The sequence below is a fragment of the Amblyomma maculatum genome, chromosome 3 (assembly GCF_055883805.1).
Source record: "Amblyomma maculatum isolate TAMU_Amacu chromosome 3, ASM5588380v1, whole genome shotgun sequence".
In the NCBI taxonomy this organism is placed as follows: domain Eukaryota; kingdom Metazoa; phylum Arthropoda; class Arachnida; order Ixodida; family Ixodidae; genus Amblyomma; species Amblyomma maculatum.
In genome coordinates, this window is record NC_139346.1 from 89,272,922 (window position 1) to 89,293,257 (window position 20,336).

The 20,336-nt window shown below is 41.8% G+C and overlaps 1 protein-coding gene across 1 annotated transcript; it reads left to right on the forward strand.

Annotated features, from left to right (window-relative positions):
• Positions 1-621: 621 nt before the first annotated feature.
• Positions 622-3,680, forward strand: LOC146195246 (uncharacterized). The gene is made up of 3 exons (XM_084596199.1): positions 622-738; positions 1,157-1,215; positions 3,147-3,680. Exons 1-3 carry the CDS (start codon positions 687-689, stop codon positions 3,405-3,407), a joined length of 372 nt encoding a protein of 123 aa, XP_084452325.1. The 5' UTR covers positions 622-686; the 3' UTR covers positions 3,408-3,680.
• Positions 3,681-20,336: the final 16,656 nt, after the last annotated feature.

The following is a 20,336-nucleotide window of genomic DNA, read 5'->3' on the forward strand; positions in this document are numbered from 1 at the left end:
AGTTCTCTTGCCTGTGTTATAAGATTACGGGCAAATATTTCGTTTAATATGCCTCATGAAGGGCAAGTAATATGATGATGGTAAACATTATGCCGCCATGACCATAAAGCATCCAGACCCTCAATTAATTTCCACATGCAGAAGCCGGGCAAATATTTCGTTTAATATGCCTCATGAAGGACAAGTAATGGGATGATGATAAACATTATGCCGCCATGACCATAAAGTATCCAGATTCTCAATTATTTTCCACATACCTTTTCCACCTTTCTAAAACATTCGTACTTCTAGCATCTCATGTTCAGACCCTGCACTCAAAAAGGATATTTTTTTCATGTTTTATTCAATTAGCTCACGGAAGCTAGCAGGGGGGGGGGGGGGGGGGGGAGCATATATGGTGCGTCAAACGAGCCATGTAGCGACGGCCACAAAATGACTTTTTACTCAAGGTCCCTTTTTTCCTTTATTCGTTGATGCTCCTTTGTGTGACGTGCGCAACACGGGACATTTCCAACATCACTGCGTAAAGGCCGGCAAAAGAAACATGTGCTCTATTTTTTCCCTGTCAACCTCAGTGCGCCCCCATTAAAAAGGACGGACAACGCAAACGGACCGGCCACAGCTTTCTCTGTTATTGAACTGAGCAGTTTGGTCACGGAGACATCGCCCATCAACTTATTTCGACAATGCGCCCTATTTTCGTCTTAGTCGCTCTTTCAGCAGTCGCCTTCGCCAATGGTGAGTTTTGCTATCCTGTTCGGCAGCTCATGGTTCTCGAAACTGGTTCCTGAATTTAAATTCTGAAATATGTTGATGACCGTAGCACTAGGTGGAGTGCGGTGCACTTTTTAGACGTTTTACAATCTAAGAAACGTTTTCATTACCCTGTCGAACATGTCAACAATGCATAATATCGGACAACAATCTCATTTTTGTCAGCATGTGGTAGGTCGTTCTCTAAACGCTGAGGGTTTGTTTTGCACGCAGCGTTGCAAAAAAATGAGTTTTTATGTTTATTTTTTGAAGCGTGCTCAGATTTTTAAATTGCTCTTTTTAATAACAGTGTGACTCACCGCGAGCGAATGGATTAACTAACCCTTGTTTCGGATTATCACTGGAAAAGAGTTTTATGCCATCCCCTCCGTTTTTATTTCAGCGCAACCTGCAGCCGCTCCACAGAAGTTTTTCGGAACTGAGCTGCCACACTGCTACCAGGTATCGATCAATTTGTAGCTGTTAAAGAAGCATGTTTCGGTGGTGGTAAGAGCACCGAAGAAATGGAAGTACACTAAGTTCTTTATTCTACAGGATATGATTTTATCAACGCGTTGAAACGTGAGGACAGGCCGCCGATATAAAGTGCAATCTTCAAAAAAGCCATGGCATATGTAGGTTTTGCCATCAAAACTGATGATAAGAACGCATAATCTTCAGGAGTTCGGAATAATACCTAACTCTAAGTATATAACCAAGAAATATGTACGCAACCTCACACAAATAAATTATATTCGTATGCCCTGACCTGGCTTGCCAGGTTTATATTTGCTTACAAAATACTGAAAATCATTTTTAACTCTACGTGTGCACTGAACAAAGCACCTGGCTTTTTGAAATACAACAACGTAAATCTGAGCACAGTGACAAGGCCTAACTCCAAAGCGAATCTAACATAATGCTTGGCAAGAGGTTTACATATATTCTATTCCAAGTTTTTAAAAACATTTTTTTTTCATGTTCATTTCGAGAAAAAGAACAAATAAACGTTACAAATGTTACCAAAGTTGCAAAATAGTAAATCGACAAGTCCTCCAGTGATCACAGGCGCTCAGATGGTAACATGTGATTCATTTAGCCGCGGAGCCTGTTTTAAGCCACTTGAAAGATTATGCATATTCTCAGCGATTGCAGCGTTTCATGCTTTGGTTAGGGAGTTACGTCTCCATATCGGAAGTCAAGCTGACACACATAGTGATATTTATGACGAGGATATACCAGTACTGCCATGCAAATTCCACGCCTAGGTCAACAAATAAAGCAGAAAAAAGATACTGCTGACCAGCGCTTTCTATATTTGGCTATTCTTTCTCGTGCAGGTCAGGTTAGGCAAGTTTTTGTCTTAACGATATAAAAAAAGACGATTCGCAAAAGCAATGTGTGTGCCTGATTTGAAGCGAATGGATGTGAAACTTCGGTTTTCTGCCAAGTGACCGGCGTAAACAAACAGAAAGGAGGTTTGTTAACTGTGCGGAGTGCATTGTCGAGCAAGCTAACGAGGGCGGTTTAGCGCAATTCTTTCAGAATGCGGAACTTCTCAGCCTTTCTGCGGAACCTCTTCAGGCTGACCCAGATGTTTTTAAAATACCACTTCCACATTGTTCCCTGTAATTCCTTTCTGGGGGATAAGCATGGCAACGTAAACAGCCAGCGAGAGAAGCGTAGCAGTACTTTTTACATGATTAGTTCTTTTTACGAAACCACGCGTTTTCAATGAATTCTCACTGAAAAGTGTTTTTAAGCTATGATTTTCACTTTGTGTACACTTGAAATATATAATAAATGATTACTTTTAAATTAACCGTCACGACGAAAGGAACAGGTTCAGTGAAGGTAAAGATGAGTAACGTCCTTTTTATCTGGCAGGAAAAATCACCGCAGTAAACTGACGTGTTTACCAGAACCGGCGTAAAGAGCACGTCAAGACCAACAGCAAAAAGCATAAATTATTCGCATGTTTCTTTCTTGCTATATCATGGTAAGGTGTGGTCTTATTTGTACAGTGTCCTAGTTTAATGTTCAAAATTGTGCACCGCTTTCATTCTACTATCAACAGTTTCGATGATTGCATTATGTTCTGGTTCACTTGTCGAAAATTTTGTATTGTATTGCGTTTGTTTTCCAAAACAGGCGCTTTTTGTTTGTTATTATGTATGTAACACCACTCACCCTCTAAAATCTAGGCGATTGAGAGTATGGAAAATGAATAAATATGTAGCGCCCTGAAAAAATTATCTAAACATTAAATAAAGCCTTGTGTATAAAATTCCTTGTCTAACTTATTGAATTCAAATAAAAGATGAGTACAAGATAATAGAAAAGATATTCATTTATCAGATTCTTCAAATAATTGTGGTTATTGTTTGCTGCAGATGATCTTCTGGAAATCACGACTATGCCTTACGTGGGAGAACGACGTTTCTGCTCTGTGCTCTGGCAATGTTGACTCTGGTACAGCGACAAACACTGGGACTTCTGGCTCTTCAACTCTTTCGAGTGGGTCAGGCCAAAATTCTCTGGGCTCCTCTTCTCTCTCATCTGGTTCCGGTCAATCTTCACAAGGAGGGTCGGGTACAGGCTCTCAGAAGCCATCCCCATTCGGTGGCCGGGCGTTAGAGAGAGATTCTCCGTAAATTATCCTATAAACCTGGAAGTTACATAGAAGGGTGAGGAACCTCTCCTCGTGAGTGTGGGAAAACGTTTCGAACTGAGCGCACATTTCGAAGTTATTTATTGCTGATTCAACGTATAGTTGCAATAAAAGGACTCGCGTGGCGAAACGTCAAGTGGCAACTTCAATGCGGACGTTATATTTAGCGCTGACTGTATACTTTGGCCCTAGCTTCGCCTTTAGATTCTATTGTCCTACACTGCTCATTCATTGGTAAATGACAATAAAATTTTTGTACTCGTTTTCACTTCTGTGGTTACTTGTTACTATGTTACTTCAGTATTACAATATTTCGGTGTGAATGTGAGGTGGCAAACTCTCGAGTAAGTTGACACATATTATTAGTGGCAACTGAAAACATTCCAAAATTTTGTGAGGCTTTAAAAACACAGCTCATGCTGTAGTACCCTGTGTTGTCAGCATAGCAATAGTAGAGGAAGTTGAAAACTTTTTATTTGATAGGATTGAGATATTCCTCCAATCATTGGTAGCGTCATACATCCACGGAGGAGAACATCCTAGGTATAAGCTATTGAATGATGCCTTTCGTCCAATAGAACAAGAGCCGAAATTCACCGATTTCACTATTTCTGTCGGGTTGTAGCTGACGGTATATTGTAGGCACGCACTAACCTAGCACCTTATCGCTTTCACCGAACCGTGCTCAGCACTTCGTCTTTTTCAGACGCAATTAGCACGACGTCGAAGCTAAGCAAATTAAAGTAGAATGTTTAACAGCAGTGCAAGAATTTAAACCATAAGCGGCCCGAATCGAGTATTTTCAAGAATGTTAACTAGGCGAGTTGGTTTCAACTCAAATTACAGTGCACAAAACACAGACAAGGATTAATCAAGGAAATAGGAAGAAGTGCCGTCTTGTCACTTTTATTCTTTTTCTATGTCTTTCGAACTGTAAAACAAGGGACTAGCATGATATAAACTTCAATGGCCGCTGCGTAACACCACTGCATTATCGCGGCAGTATCCACATCCATCACGTAAAGATCTTTTTCTTTGTTTAGAATGTATCCGTGTGTAATATACGTGTGTCCAATGTGAAGGCGACAGAAATTGATGTCGGTGAAGCGTTTTTATCACTACATGCTTTCCATTTCTCGATGACTGTTAGCAAAGTGTAGTTTGTTATTTATTTCATTGTTGGATGAAGCCTGAAATATCTAGCGTTTCTCCGGCCCTGCTACCTCGCAAAGTCACCTTATCATCCTTCTCGAAGCATAGTTCGTCTTCATTCTTGCTACAGGCTCTACTAGAAGGTGGAGAGGATGAAGAAAGTTCATTTGCATGTAGAGCTGAAAGTACAGTCGTATTGTGAGGTTCTGTTGAGTTAACCTCTCGTTTGAGCAGGTGCCGTCGTTTCTTTCTTTTTTTTTTTTGCCTTTTTTTAGCTACCTCATAATTCTTTAAGCATCCTCTCCACGCCGTATTGCCGTTTTGTTTTGGAGAGCCGCGGTCTGCAGTCAACTATTTCATGAATATATGAGTGCAAGCTTCGTGTAGGGCACTACTCGTATTACGTCGGCCTACACAACCGGATGCTGTGGCTACAGCCTTAGCATTCCTATCTGACCTGGACTTTCCTTAAGCAGTGAATTTTGCCTACGATGCGCTACATTCTATTTCAGACAACCCTTCACCACCATTCACCTTTTGCTCTATTTGACATCTGAAGACAGAGGAGAAGCTGTAAACAGTGCTCTGGAGAGGACACGTAAGCAGCTGGTACGCCATTGTCGCGTGAGACCGTAAGTAAAGTACGGTGGGAACAGAGCCCGTCACTGCATCGGCGCAGCTGAGGCCTGACGCCATCGTCCGCAAGACCTCACGTCTAAGCTCCACTTTTCAGATAGGAAGGGGATCGGATTCACCCGTGTGTGCGAAACACTAAACACGTCTTCACACTTCCCCACGGAAATCTCTAGCAAGCCACACCGAGATCTGCTATCGACAACATTTGTTCTCAGTAGGTCCACTTCACCGGCGTACTCAGCAGCCTCGCTGTCGGTCGGGTGCAGCGCCTGTTTCCGCAGGCAGGTCTGCGCCGTTCCACAGCTATCAAGAAAATGGTTGAGACTAGAAGTCAGCAAAGTATTGTCTCCATGCAGCCAGTATTTGTTATTATGCATTGTAGCCTTGCACCAGTACTTCACCACGGTTCTTGTTGTGAGGTGTTTCGTGTTCCTCTAAGTTGCAGTATGTTGGGTAGAACACGTGACAGGAGTTTTTCAGAGAAAGCAAATCTTTGCATAAGCCGTTAAACAAAGCTAAGGTGTGCAGAGGTTAGAATTCCGGGGTGGAGGTAATGCACTTTATCATGCCAGGTCTCAGATCATTTCCAAACAAGTGGGCATAACAAGAGTAGCTTGTTTCGCGTTTATTATTCCGAGAGCATTACCAGTCCGTTTAAGCGAAACTCCACGTCTTGAAACACAAAAAGCGCACACGAAACGACTGCGTTCATGGCTGAGTTTGCAGGAGAAGGCATCATAGACATTAGTTTTAAGATGAATAAAGAACCCGACGGTGCATTTGAGTCCCGATTAAGCCAAGCTATTCCTAGGCATTGATGGAAGTCCATACGACTTCGTTAGGGCGGCCTCATGGTGCTCACAACACAGTCGGCCTAATGAGTGGACCACTGAAAGGTGGAAGTTGGCACCAGACATGGCTGAGCACGGAGTCGTAGCTCATCATCATCATCATTGTCTGCCGAACTATACGCAGTGCAGGGCGAAGGCCTCTGCCATGCTACTCTACCTAACCCGGTCCTGTGCTAGCTGCATTCAATCGGCCCCTCATATCTTCTTAACCTCATCCGCCCACCTTTTTGAAGCCCCTGCGATGCTTGCCTTCCTTTGGAATCCAATTTTGTTAGCCTAAGCGACCATCGGTTGTCCTCTTTACGCATAGCATGTCCTTCCCATGCCCATTTCTGAGTCTTGATTTACACTAGAATATCATTAACTCGAGTTATTTCTCTAACCCACTCTGCATCTACCACTTTTCACCTACCTAATGATGCACCTAGCATTTTTGTTCCATACGCTTCTGCGTAGTCTTCAACATAAGTAGGGCCCTTTTAGTTAGCCTCCACGTTGCAGCCCCATACGTGAGTACAGGTACGGTGCAACAATTGCATACTTTCTTCTGTTGAGATTCCGGTAAGCTGCTAGTCATATTCTACTAATACTTTCCAACTGCGCTTCATCCCAGTCTTGTAATCCTAGTTATTTCCCTTTTGTGATATGGATCTGCGGTTACAACCGGTTACAAGCAGACATATTCGCCTGCCACATTCAGTAATTCGCTACCTCTTGGAACTGCTGTTTATTTCCAAGGCTGCTGAACATTACCTTAGTATTCTGCATATTGATTTTCGAGCCTACCTTCTGCTATTCGTGTCGAGATGATCAATCATTCTTGAAGTTCATCTCCTCAGTTACCTAGTAAGATAATGCCATCAGCGAATCACAGATTACTGAGGTATTCTCCATCGACCCTTATTCATACCTCCTCCCATTCCAAGTCTGTGAATACTTCCTCGAAGCAAGCTGTTGCTACCAGGCCTATAAAGTTAAACACCTTCTGTCTTCTACCTCTTCGTGGCAAGAAAGAAGGAGCGCTGTTATGACAAGTAGTCCTGAAGATTACCAATGTCATAAATCTCATTGAGGGCTAAACTTCCCACATCGCCAATGTTATGTGGCTCAAGTTTCGAGAAAGGCGGAACACGAGCTCCCTGACCACACATTCTGCCACGCGGCCCCTGATGACATTTTTAGTTCTACCGGCGCTTATGAAGCATTTGGCCCTTATTGCATATCTTCTCCGTGTCCAGCGTCTATGCGCTTGGAATGATCTCGGTTTTTCTTGTACTGAGCATTGAGTGTGCACACGGAAAAACTATTGGAATGAACTATCATGGCTTTCAACAGATTTGGGGTGGAGTTGCAGACGCAATTTGTAACGCTTTCTCATTTCCCTATAGGTAAGGTGTCTAAATGCCTGTGGCGAGCTTTTACACGTGGTAGGTGACTTGAAATCTTCTGAAGTTTAGCTGAGTTCATTTTATCGGCTGACCACTTGCATTCACATTTTGCCGTGGATTCTCTGCTAGACAAACAGAAAAAACATGTTTCGTCTTTGATTTTTTAGTGTTGTCTAAATCCTGTTCTGGCAAGTATTTATTTTCGAAATGTGCACAAAAACGGTTTTTGTGTATTGAAGAACGATTTCATATAGTCTTATTTTTGCTAGATATACAGCAGTACATCTTCAAATAAAAATATGACTCCAGCGGCAACAACATTTAGTTTTAAAAATGGTGTTGTTTAAATTAGATTATCACGCTGGGGAAAACGCTGATGGCAATGGTTTTGAAACGCAACCTTTAACATAATTTGCTAATCGCTCTCTGTCTATCTCTCGCTCTTTCATCCGAGGGACGCTTGCGGTACGGCGAAGGCGAATGCAAGTGTTGCGGCAGTGTATTCAATTCTCGCGGACGTGGTAGCTGGATTTCGCAAAGGCAGAGGAACTAGAGACCAGATTGCCAACCTTCGCTGGATCATGGAAAAAGATAGAGAGTTCAAGAAAACCATCTACTTCTGCTTTATTGATTATGCGAAAGCGTTTGACTGGGTAGATCACAGCATATTGTGGCAAGCTCTCCAAGAGATGGGAGTTTCAATTCACCTCATCTGTCTCCTCAGGGACCTGTATGAAGGGCAAGAGGCCACAGTCAGAACTGGGCATGGTCTTACTGATTGGTTTCCGATTGAGAAAGAAGTGAGACAAGGCTGCATACTGTCGCCCTGCATCTTTAACCTATATGCAGAGTGCATCATCAGGAAGGCTGGTCTGGACAAGTCTTCAGCTGGAGTGAAGATTGCTGGAAAACGTATCAACAACCTTAGATATGCGGATGATACCACTTTAATGGCATAAAGTGAAGTGGATCTCAATAGACTTCTGATGCGTGTACAAGAAGTGAGTGAGAAGTTTGGGCTTAAACTGAACATTGAAAAGACAAAGATCGTGGCGTCTTGCCCTATCAAGTCCTGGAGCATCAAGGGACAAGAAGTGGAAGCTGTGACACATTTTCTCTTCTTGGGCTCCAAGATTACCCCGGAAGTGGACTGCAGCCATGAAATTAGGAGACGCCTGCTTCTGGGAAAAAGAGCCATGGTTAGCCTTGACCGCTTAGTAAAGAGCAGAGACATCAGACTGCCAACCAAGATCCGTATAACTCGTGCTATGGTCTTTCCAGTTGTGATGTATGGATGCGAGAGTTGGACTGTGAAGAAGGCTGATCGCTGAAGAATTTACGCGTTTGAATTGTGGTACTGGCGGAGACTCTTCAGAGTTCCTTGGACTGTCAGAAGATCAAATCAGTCGATATTGTCGACCATAAACCCTGACTGCTCATTGGAGGGTAAAATCCTAAAGTTAAAGCTCAGCTACTTTGTTCATCTGATGAAAACAGAGGAGTCGCTGGAGAAAGATTTGATGTTGGGAAAGGTTGAGGGTCACCGGAGAAGGGGTAGGCAGCGAACGTGATGAAGGGGTAGGCGCTGCAGATGAAGTTTTGTGATGTTAGGAAGATAGTGAGAGACCGGAAAGCGTGGCGTGATATTGGTCCATACGGTCACGAAGAGTCGGACACGACTGAACGACTAAACTGAACTGATTCAATTCTCGGCAGTGTTTTTTGGGCAGGGAGTTTTTTTGAATAGGTAGTAGTCTCCAGTTTGCTGCTTTTACAATGCCCATCTGGCAGAAACGCTCAAGTAGGCAAGAGCGTTTTCCAAGTGCCACATTGTTGCAGGGTGAAAAGCATTATCTTTAGTGCGCGTCTCTAATACGTCTTAAAATGGTATAGAATTTTTACATGGGTTAAGAGCGGACAAAAATCGTCGTCTTCTGTAAATGGGGCAATAATAAGCATATTATTACAGAAAATATGTGAGTTCTGGGCATCTGCTCATTATAAGGGAGAACAGCGCAAGTTACACATGGACAAAAAGGGGAGGACGAGACACACAGCTCTGTGTGTCTGCTGCTCTTACAATGCTCCCCTTTTTGTCCATGTGTAACTCGCGCTGTTATTCCCTGCAATGAACCAACTAGCCCGTAATGTTTTATTCATGCTCATTATAGAAAAAAAAACAGAACCGGGGCAAAGCTTCACGAACAGTGGATGCTACCTCTACGGCAATCGTAACGGGATCTAAACAGATCAATATAAAACAAACGTTTCCTAGTATGCGAGATACTGTGAAAAGATAGCGCGTTGAAGAAGAGTGGATTAGGATATTCCCGAAAAGATATTTTCCATCACTCTCTCGTGTCTTCTTGTATACTACCTAGTTTTCAGAACAGCTGGCATCAAGTAACTGTAAATAGATTGTTAGAGGACTAAAAGAAACGCTCGGAGTTTTAAAGTTTTTTTTTAATTTAGATTGTTGACATGAAAACAAATTTTCAAGATAAGTAACACTGCCACCAATTTCATTCTGCGCTCCTTTTCACAATTTTATTCAAGCCCAGTTTTCACCTACAACGTTATGATTACCTAAACAAAATATCTTTCCTGCTACTACTCACGGCGAGAAAGCTCATGAACCATTTCGGTAGCAACCAAGTTATAAGCAGACGTTATTATACATCAGCTATCCCAGAATAGAAGATATGCACGGTAGATATGAACTTCCGCAACCGCCAGCGACTACCGCTAAGTAACAATATTTTCCAGCTCTGGCGAAGAAATGTTATCCGGATATATTTCTTAACTACGACGCTGTACAGTGTACATGACCGCTTGTAATTCAGTTTACATTACTGACACGTTGTGCGGAAATTGTAAAGTTATTCGTTTCAGGGTTGCCGAATAATCAAGAAAATTCCTGACATCGCCAACAAGAGTGTGCGATCCAAACTATCAAGATTTTACTTTATTCGTCTGTGATTACAACAGCCATTTTGTCAAAAAATGCAATTTTCTTCATTTTAGTATCGTGCGGCTCTTATCATGCTATTTAAGTGCGATTGTATCCTAGATAGACACTGACAATTATATAGCTCCTACCGCGGCAACCTAAAGTAGAAAAACATCTTTTTCCACAAAGTGGAAAATAGATACCTAATAAAAGCGGACATAAAGATACAAGGTTCTCAATGCGGATTTTCAGAAAATAGCAAGGAGAGATAAGAATACCTTCTTGAACGTACAGTGTCAAGCAGATGAGGACAACAGCCAATTAAGGAACACAAGAGCTCTGTATAAGACAATCAAAGATATCAAAGGAAGCTTCTGTGCTAAGCTGGGCGTGATAAAGGACAAACGAGGCAAGGACCTCACTGAAGCCTCAGAGATAAAGAAGAGGTGGCAGGAATACACAGAAGAACTGTACAAGAAGGACCCGGATGTGCAAACCCAACATAGGACGGTTGTGATTACTGATCTCGAGCCGGGCATCCTGAAGAGTGAAGTTGAATGGGCCTTAGCCAGCCTTGCTAAGAACAAAGCTAGCGGAATTGATGGTATTCCAGCTGAGTTGCTTCAAAACCTCAACCACGACGCTGTTAACACACTGCATACATTATGTCAAAAGATTTGGACAACCCTGCAGTGGCCACAGGATTGGAGGAGGTCAGTTTACATCCCCATTCCAAAGAAAGGCAGTGCCAAAGATTGTTCCAACTACCGCACGATCGCGCTTATTTCGCATGCTAGCAAGGTGATGTTAAAAATCCTGCAAGGTAGGCTGCAGCAGTATGTGGATCGGGAGCTTCCGGACGTGCAAGCTGGGTTTCGCAAGGGCAGAGGAACTAGAGACCAAATTGCCAACCTTCGCTGGATCATGGAAAAAGCAAGAGAGTTCCAGAAACCCATTTACTTCTGCTTTATTGATTATGCGAAAGCGTTTGACTGCGTAGATCACAACAGATTGTGGCAAGCTCTCCAAGAGATGGGAGTTCCAATTCACCTCATCTGTCTCCTCAGGAACCTTTATGAAGGGCAAGAGGCCACAGTCAGAACTGGGCATGGTCTTACTGATTGGTTTCCGATTGAGAAAGGGGTGAGGCAAGGCTGCATACTGTCGCCCTGCCTATTTAACCTATATGCAGAGTGCATCATGAGGAAGGCCGGTCTGGACGAGTCTTCAGCTGGAGTGAAGATCGCTGGAAAACGCATCAACAACCTTAGATATGCGGATGATACCACTTTAATGGCAGAAAGTGAATTGGATCTCAAGAGACTTCTGATGCGCGTACAAGAAGAGAGTGAGAAGTTTGGGCTTAAACTGAACATTAAAAAGACGAAGATCATGGCGTCTTGCCCTATCAAGTCCTGGAGCATCAATGGACAAGAAGTGGAAGCTGTGACAGATTTTCTGTTCTTGGGCGCCAAGATTACCTCGGAAGGAGACTGCAGCCATGAAATTAGGAGACTCCTGCTTCTGGGAAAGAGAGCAATGGTTAGCCTTGACCGCCTAGTAAAGAGCAGAGACATTAGTCTGCCAACCAAGATCCGTATAACCCGTGCTATGGTCTTTCCAGTTGTGATGTATGGATGCGAGAGTTGGACTGTGAAAAAGGCTGACCGCCGAAGAATTGACGCGTTTGAATTGTGGTGCTGGCGAAGACTCTTAAGAGTTCCTTGGACTGCCAGAAGATGAAATCAGTCGATATTGTCGACCATAAACCCTGACTGCTCATTGGAGGGTCAAATTCTAAAGTTAAAGGTCAGCTACTTTGGTCATCTGATGAGAAGAGAGGAGTCGCTGGAGAAAGATTTGATGTTGGGAAAGGTTGAGGGTCGCCGGAGAAGGGGTAGGCAGCGAACGCGATGGTTAGATGGCATTCTCGAGGCATTGCAGATGAAGCTATGTGATGTTAAGAAGATAGTGAGAGACCGGAAAGCGTGGAGTGACATGGTCCATAGGGTCACGAAGAGTCGGACACGACTGAACGCCTGAACTGAACTGAAAAGCGGACATTGAACCACTTTTTTTCATACCTCCCGATTATAATATATTTTTATTACAGGTCCTTGGCAGAAGAATTACTATATGTTTATGCGGCTGCAACATTTAATAATTAACTCGTAGGGCAACGTCCAGGGTTTAAATTAAAAGTATACGCTACCGGGGGCCTAAAAACAAAGGATATCAATCACATGAAATGGAAAGCTCCAATGATAAGAAAGTACTCTCGTCACGTGAACCTTCAGCCTGTGTCATCAACACAACTAATAAAAGCGTTCAAAATTGGGGTTCTATTTGAGCAGAGATAAGTTACCTGTCATCTGAGTTTATTTGTACGACCGGAAAACTTCAACTGCAGATGGATGTGTACCGGAAAACAAAGCCACAAATGCTTTTAAATACCAATCGCGCCATGCCATTTCAGAACTCAAGTTTTATGAAATGCACTAAAAATGTTTTATCAGCCAATATTAGGTAGCGGGAGTGAACATAAATAGTATTGTGCACACGTCTGTTTGTCTGAAGTTTTTTATGCCTTATAGGAATTAGATCGCTGTTTCTAGTAGTTCAGCCGTGTGAACTGTGGGGCTACTTGGATCATATTGCATAGAAAGGGAACTAGCAAATACAGACCCGTTGTGGTGTTTGCCTTCTTTGCTGTTGTCCTGCGTCTGTATTCGCTGGTTCTCTTTCTATGCCACCTCTAGTCCATGATATTTTCTTTACTATTATCTCAAAAGCACTGTTGTTATTGAGAATGTATCACAGTTTTTGTGACACGTTTTTCTAATAATATCTGCAGAATTCGAGCATAGAGAGCTATTTTTTCAAAAGTTTTGTTTTCAGATTCGTAAAAGCAAAACTTACATTATACCCAACAACGACTACATTGCTCCTCCGTTTTAAATTTATATAAAATTATTTAGAATGTCTATGGTTTGAAGTTAATAAATAAAACGCATGTTTTCCTATAAAATTCAAGTATATACGCAAATGCATTTGAGTAATCAATATAACAGCAATATTATTTCATATTCTTTTAGAGTAATGATTATTTCCTATAGATGGATTTAAATCCTTGTTCCAGGTTCTTTTGAATTTCATGTGTTCAATATTTTTTCAGGTATCAATTTTACAGTTGAGAATTACACAGAGAATGCGCTCCACAAGAAATATTACTTATATTATATTACAGGGTAACTCCACAGGGACATTTAGGGCTAGAAACGATGCCCCTAATAGGAAAACCCACATACATGCAGGCACTAGTCAGGCGTCACTGTGTCATGGTGAATAATATGAGGGGTCGCCATCTAGGACTGCAGAAAGCTACATGCGGCCTCATCCACGTCCAAAGTAAACGGGACAGCTGTCCGGTATATAGGACACCGGTCTTAGCTTAATTGAAACTGGAAACTATGGCAGCTTTATTTGTAGGACAATTTTCAGTCACCCACTTTCATTTGTTGACATTTCTTTCAGATCTCCTTCAATAAATTGTTTATTTGACTGACGAGTAAAATTTTGAATTACATCCCTTCTTAGTAGAGGCCATATTTAAACTAGAGAAACAGTTATCTTGCCTGTGTCTCTGCCGTTACTTAAATGTCAGTTGCCCTTTAGTGCTACTTCTGGTGACCTCTATTAAATCACATGGAATGTAGAGCTGAAGCTTTGCTCTGCTCGCTTGTGCATACTGAACTGAATGGTATGACACAATCGCACCTGGTTTGGTGAACATATTATGATTTTTATTTGATAAAGTTGATATTTTGGAACAAGGCACAGGCTGTACCTCACAAAACGTGAACGCTATTTCTATTATTAAGCCTACGTGCTTGTTTTCACTTGACAAATCAGTTTTTATTTGTCGGTCAGATGGTGATCTCTAACTTCAATTCAGTACTCAAATTAGGAGAAAGTCAAAAGATATGAGGTCCATTATAAAATTATCAGATTGGATTTTAAATGCTCATAAAATAGTCCAAAGCTAAAAAAGTGCTTAAAACCTCAGAAAAATAAAAACACTTGTACCAATCCTCTATAAGAAATGCAACATCCTTCAGTCAGTGCTTTTGGGCTTTAAAAATGAGTTATCTTCCATGGTTATTATTCAGCGAAGAACTCACAGTCTCTGAGAGATGGTCAAATTATTTCAAATCATGCGAGAAGAATTCGTGGTTCGGCGGAATATGTTTTGGTTTAGAACGTTCAGTACTTTCTCTGCAAGAGAAAGCAAGTATTGGCATCTTTGTCTATATTGTCTTCAAATGCAGCTGCTACTAGATGACAGTTTTGGTGTAACCTAGAAACATAATTTATAAAGATATCGAGACCTACCTTGCGGCGTTCGCTTGAGCGAATGCTGCCTGTATTGGTTAGCTAAGCCACTACTGTATCAAAATTCTTCCTCTAAATGAAAACAAAAACACCCTAAGTATGGCAACGATTTTCTTGATATAGTGTAAACCAAACATATTGCGTTTGCTCTTTAAACTATTTATGATCGTACCTCTACTACCCTATCAAAGTAGTATCAGTTTCTTATGCATAGTAACTGCATAAGACAACATCTAAAAAGACCATATAATTATGCTGCAGAGAAAAGGAAGTTTCATAGGACAACGAAAACATGGTTATCTTCAGAATAGATTCTAGTTTGTAACAAGAACACGCCTACACAGATCCCAAAATGAAGTGTTCGTACTCTGCAGGAGGACTAGAATTTGTGATGTACGGAATCACTCCTGTTAGTATGAATACAGTCGCTGAGATCGAAGTGCCATCAAGTACGAGTCGGTCGAGTATCGACGCACAGTGACGTAGGCACAGTGGGACCTGCAGGTGCTTATTCGAACGGCCTGCCCTTAAGCTAAGAGTAGACGAGCGTGTACTGTTCTGTGACATTTCGTATAGCAAGCTTTAAATAAGTGTCATGTTATAAAATGCAAGAAGCCACAATTCTTCAGAACTGAGTTCCTCAGGCTGGTAGCAAGACTGAGCGGAATGTATACGCATGCATGTTTTTGTTTCGGTTACGTTGAAGTTGTTTAGTTTTTATATAGTGGTGCGTGTGTGATCGAATATGCTCTCCGCCGACGCCAACTGCGTGTTTTTCAGTATTCATGTGCAGGATATTTTCTGCTGAAGCCAGTGTGGAATGTCTAATCTGTCGAAATATCTATACTTCCCGGTAAAAGCTGCTATCACCCGCGCACAATAAAAGTGCGGATTTATACCACAGAGATTGTTATTTCTCTACATAGGAAGTAGTAGAGGGTTATGCACCAACCACATAGCACATCCGACACTAAGAAAATGTCGGCCGATTTTAAAACGACTAAACAAGACCATTTGATGACGAGCTGGTTATAATTTAGATATATTGAGCAACGACGGCGGTGTCGCCGTGGTTGATGGGTCAGGTAGATTCGATTTAAGGAATTCCGGTTTTAGTGGACACATACATGGCGCAGTTCAGTCGTTCAGTAGTGTCCGACTCTTTGTGACCCTATGGACCATGTCACGCCACGCTTTCCGGTCTCTCACTATCTTCCTAACATCACATAACTTCATCTGCAGCGCCTCGAGGATGCCATCTAACCATCGCGTTCGCTGCCTACACCCTTCTCCGGTGACATGGCGCAGTACATGAATGATTTTTGTTTTACCTCCATCTAAACGTGAGCATCTGAGCGAGGCTATAACCGGCATCCCTGCTGTTTGCAGTTCAGAGCCCTACAACTAACCAGCCTGATGGGGCATATTTCGTGAAGAAGCTTGAACCTAATGTAGCATGTTCTTCGGTAAGTCAATATAGGATAATATACGCAGCAGGAAGCAGTCAGCAGCTCCACAAAACGGCTTTGGAAAATTCAATTCCTAAATTTATTCATAGGCTGTCGTCCAAAAAAAAAATTCCCACGTGTGATCTTAATCCCTGGGTACCTTAGCGCTTTCATATACAAAACCATTTAGTATGCAACGAAAAAGCTATTACCAATAAGGCAGACGAAAAAATACCTGACTCATATTTTAAAAGAAATTGGTTCACACATTGACTAGAAATATCGGTTCATGATCTATTGCCCTGTATATAAGGTCAACCTTATGAGCAGGAACTACGTAATCCTTCTTCGAGTCGATCAGTAAATTAATCGTATAATACACCTGGTGAATATTACGGTAATGCATTCGGCAATAAGTTTACGCAGGGCTTAAAAAATTTCAAAATATCGTCAAAGCCGTAAGCTGAATTGGAATGAAAATAATATTGAAGGCTTCGAGGAAAAATTGAGAAGATGCGTATGCGAGTGCTCACGTTGTGCAATGAAGGGACTTAATCAGCGTTTTGCGCTGTCTTGCATAAAACCAACCTGATTGCTAACTTTCGACTTATATGAGGCTTCAAAATGTTGCACATCCTTCGGGCTGGTAATGCTCCTGTGACTTTCAGTAACTGTTTCCTTGATTTCAAATTTAACTTGTTAAACACACAACGTCTTAACTATATTACGTGATATGGCCAGAAGTGTACTACAAAAAATGTCTGGCTGTCTTTGTAACCTCCCCCCATAGTTTTATTATATCAGTCCTATGCCTGACAAAAATGATCCGGACAGCAAGATTAAAGGTATTTGATTTTAAGCATCGATATTGTTCACACACCAATTATTGAGAGTGATAATTTAAGAAATACCGTATTCACTTATTCTGAGACTCAAGATATCTACTTTTAGTTTGAGTTTGAGTCCGTGGGCTTTCAAAAATACCGCCGCAACTTTGAACAAAAAGGTTATAGGAACATGCGAAAAACGTATCAGAGAAAACAAAAAAGCCGGAGGGTAGGACCAAAAAAGCGCAATTTAGAAAAGAAAAAAGGAGTAACTTGGATTCGAGCAGCAAAGCACACACTACATTAATAAAACGCTGCTTTTACATTATACTTAAGCTCTCCTTGAATTCACTGTCTCCGGAAATATAGGAGAGACCTCGAATCACTTCATCTGCTTTCTCTAAAATTATAAATGACGATCTATATCTGTCGAAGGAATGTCAACCCCCCCCCCCCCATACACACAATATAGGCCACACAACTCCTGCTTTGCTTTCATCGCCTGTGGTCATGCCTATTACCATGCTTCTTCCATGTGCCGTCTTTCATTCTATTGTTTCTTCCCACCTGCGCCTGCTTTTTAATGTTTTGCTTTTTACCCCAACCACCACTACAATACCATTTTACTACGTCCCTGTCGAGTCCTCTTTCCCCCTTTGCCTCTGTGCCACCTGTTTATTTTCCGCTCTAGTGCTTTAGAACCCACCCGCATTGTTTACAGTCGCACTCCTGATGAAGGCCAGCTTCTGATCGCAATGTCGAGTCCAATAAAATGTTTCTTTATATGTAGCGTACACTTCGCCCCGCTCTCTCTCTCTCCATGTATATATATATATATATATATATATATATATATATATATATATATATATATATATATATATATATATATATATATATATATATATATATATTTATATATATATATATGATCTCCTGATCTTAACTTTCGGAAACAACCTTCGGAACATCAACAAAATACTAAAAGAAAACACTTTAACATCATCGAACAAAGTGATCGCCTCTCCAAAATTTTTTCTGTGGTTCCGCGGGTTACATACAGACGACCAAAAAATTTACAAAATTAATTATGTATGCCGCGCGGAAAGAATAGATGTCAAGTTTGCAAACACATGCAAACAACGACCACGGCAAAGAGCACACACACTGATTTTAAACACTCCATCCGCGGAAATTTGAATTGTGACTCCAGGAGCGTGGTATATATGCTCGAGTGTGGCGAGTGTCAAATGCAATACATAGGGCAGACCGAGAACCCCTTCTGAATTCGTATTAACAACCATCGCGCGCACAGCAAATCTCTCCCCCACCTTCCCCTGACCAAACACCTGCAACAGAAAAGTCACGAATTCGACGAACTTAGTTTTTCTGCTCCAGAGGGGCTTCCATAGCAACCGCGAACGGGAACGACGAGAATCATACTTTATATTTAAATTTAATGCCCTGCAGGCCGGTATAAATGAGAGCCCTGGTATTCTTTCTCCACTTCAAAGTTCAGTTACCCCGTAAATCCTTCCTCAAACACACCCAAAACGGCCAAGTCAAGCTTACTGCAGGTGGCCCAAAGGAATGTCAGCCTCCCCCACCATATACACAATGAAGGTCACACAATTCCTACTTTTGTCGCCTGGGGTCATACCTATTATTGTGCTTCCTTCCATGTGCTGTCTTTTTTTTTGGGGGGGGGGGGGGGTTTCTTGCTCTCCCCACTTGCACTTTCTTTTACTCTCGCTTTTTACCCCACTCACCACTGCAATGCCATTGTACTCCTCTGCTCACCTGTTTCTTTTTCCACTCTTTGCATATAGAACCTACCCCGATCGCTTGCATACGCACTCCTGATGAAGGCCAGCTTCTGGTCGAAACGTCGAGTCCAATAAAATGTGTCTTTAAATGAAGTGTACACTTCGCCCTATAATTTTTTAAGCGGCCAAGTACGTTAAATTTTCTCGCATCATATATATATATATATATATATATATATATATATATATATATATATATATATATATATATATATATATATATATATATATATATATATATATATATATATATATATATATAAACTACACACGCACACATATATGTAATAGTAAAACCACATGAGATCTTGGACTATTTTCTGAGAGCAAGTATTTATTAGGGATGATTCTCACTGTAATGCAAGATTGTCAATGCTATTCAGATAATTTTGGAAACAATAGGATAAGAAATGAACAAAATTTTTGCTTTAGGAATGGCTGTACCTCCACTAAACATAGTCGACAGAAAGAGAAAGAATCGCATCTAAAAACAGATATTGCTGTTTACTGGGAACTTATAGTCCCCACGAAGGGAGATAGAATAGCCAAAAAATTTCAAGTTTCGTTGAGGACAGGGTTTCTCTTCAACTTGAATTGAGTAGCCATGTACCGGTGCGGACAAAAGCAAACGGTGCAGCCTATTTTATTCTAAACTTTCTCATGCGTTCTATAATTGAAACTGGCAGTCCTGGTAAGTGTAAACAGCTAGGACACGCCATTGCACTGTCACTTGGACAGATAGCGTTTTCTTATCTATAACACAGAAGGCGTGATTGTAATTTAAAAGAAAAAGCATGCTCCGTTCACTTATGTCCGTACCTGTACACGGTAGATCACGCGTCCTGCACGTATAATACAATAATGCGGGTATAATGTTCATGACGTTACAAAAGAAGTGTTGCCTGCAGAAATCGCCTCAACTGAAGCCACGAAATCTGCACATTTTAAAATCGTGTTGCGCGGGAATACATTATTGCACGGTGCCCAAACTTGGTCAGGGAGGAGAGGAAAACCTACAGAAAATTGTTTTACCATAATATTTGAATGTCGAAAAACCTCCGGTATAACTCTTGAAGTGAGCCGGTGAGATGTTCAAATGAGCCGGCTCACTTCAGTGAACTCAGCCGTGCTTAGCCGTTCACTAATTCAGCCGCTTTGCCCATCTCTACACACATAGCCACGTTGACTTGACTCGCTAGCGGCTTCAGCGGCATTATTCAGTCGCTGCTCTCTTCGCCGCGCAACGTTCCTAGGGTCCAATGCGCTGCCTCCCTCGACATCCCTGTAACTTAATTACTCTTTTCGCTCCAATTCCACCCATGTGCGGTAGCAATTCGAGGCGCCGCGGGTCTCGATGTGTGCACCGCCTGAGCCGAAACGCATACCTCAGTCTATCGAAAAGCTGAAACAGCTGATCAGATGCGCTCAAATGTCGCAAATAA

Bases quoted from the DNA above. Each gene is read 5' to 3' on its own strand.
- LOC146195246 (XM_084596199.1), top strand. From the start codon at position 687: ATGCGCCCTATTTTCGTCTTAGTCGCTCTTTCAGCAGTCGCCTTCGCC. The intron at 739-1,156 runs GTGAGTTTTGCT...TTTTTATTTCAG, and splicing joins AGCAGTCGCCTTCGCCAATG to CGCAACCTGCAGCCGCTCCA. The intron at 1,216-3,146 runs GTATCGATCAAT...TGTTTGCTGCAG, and splicing joins AGCTGCCACACTGCTACCAG to ATGATCTTCTGGAAATCACG.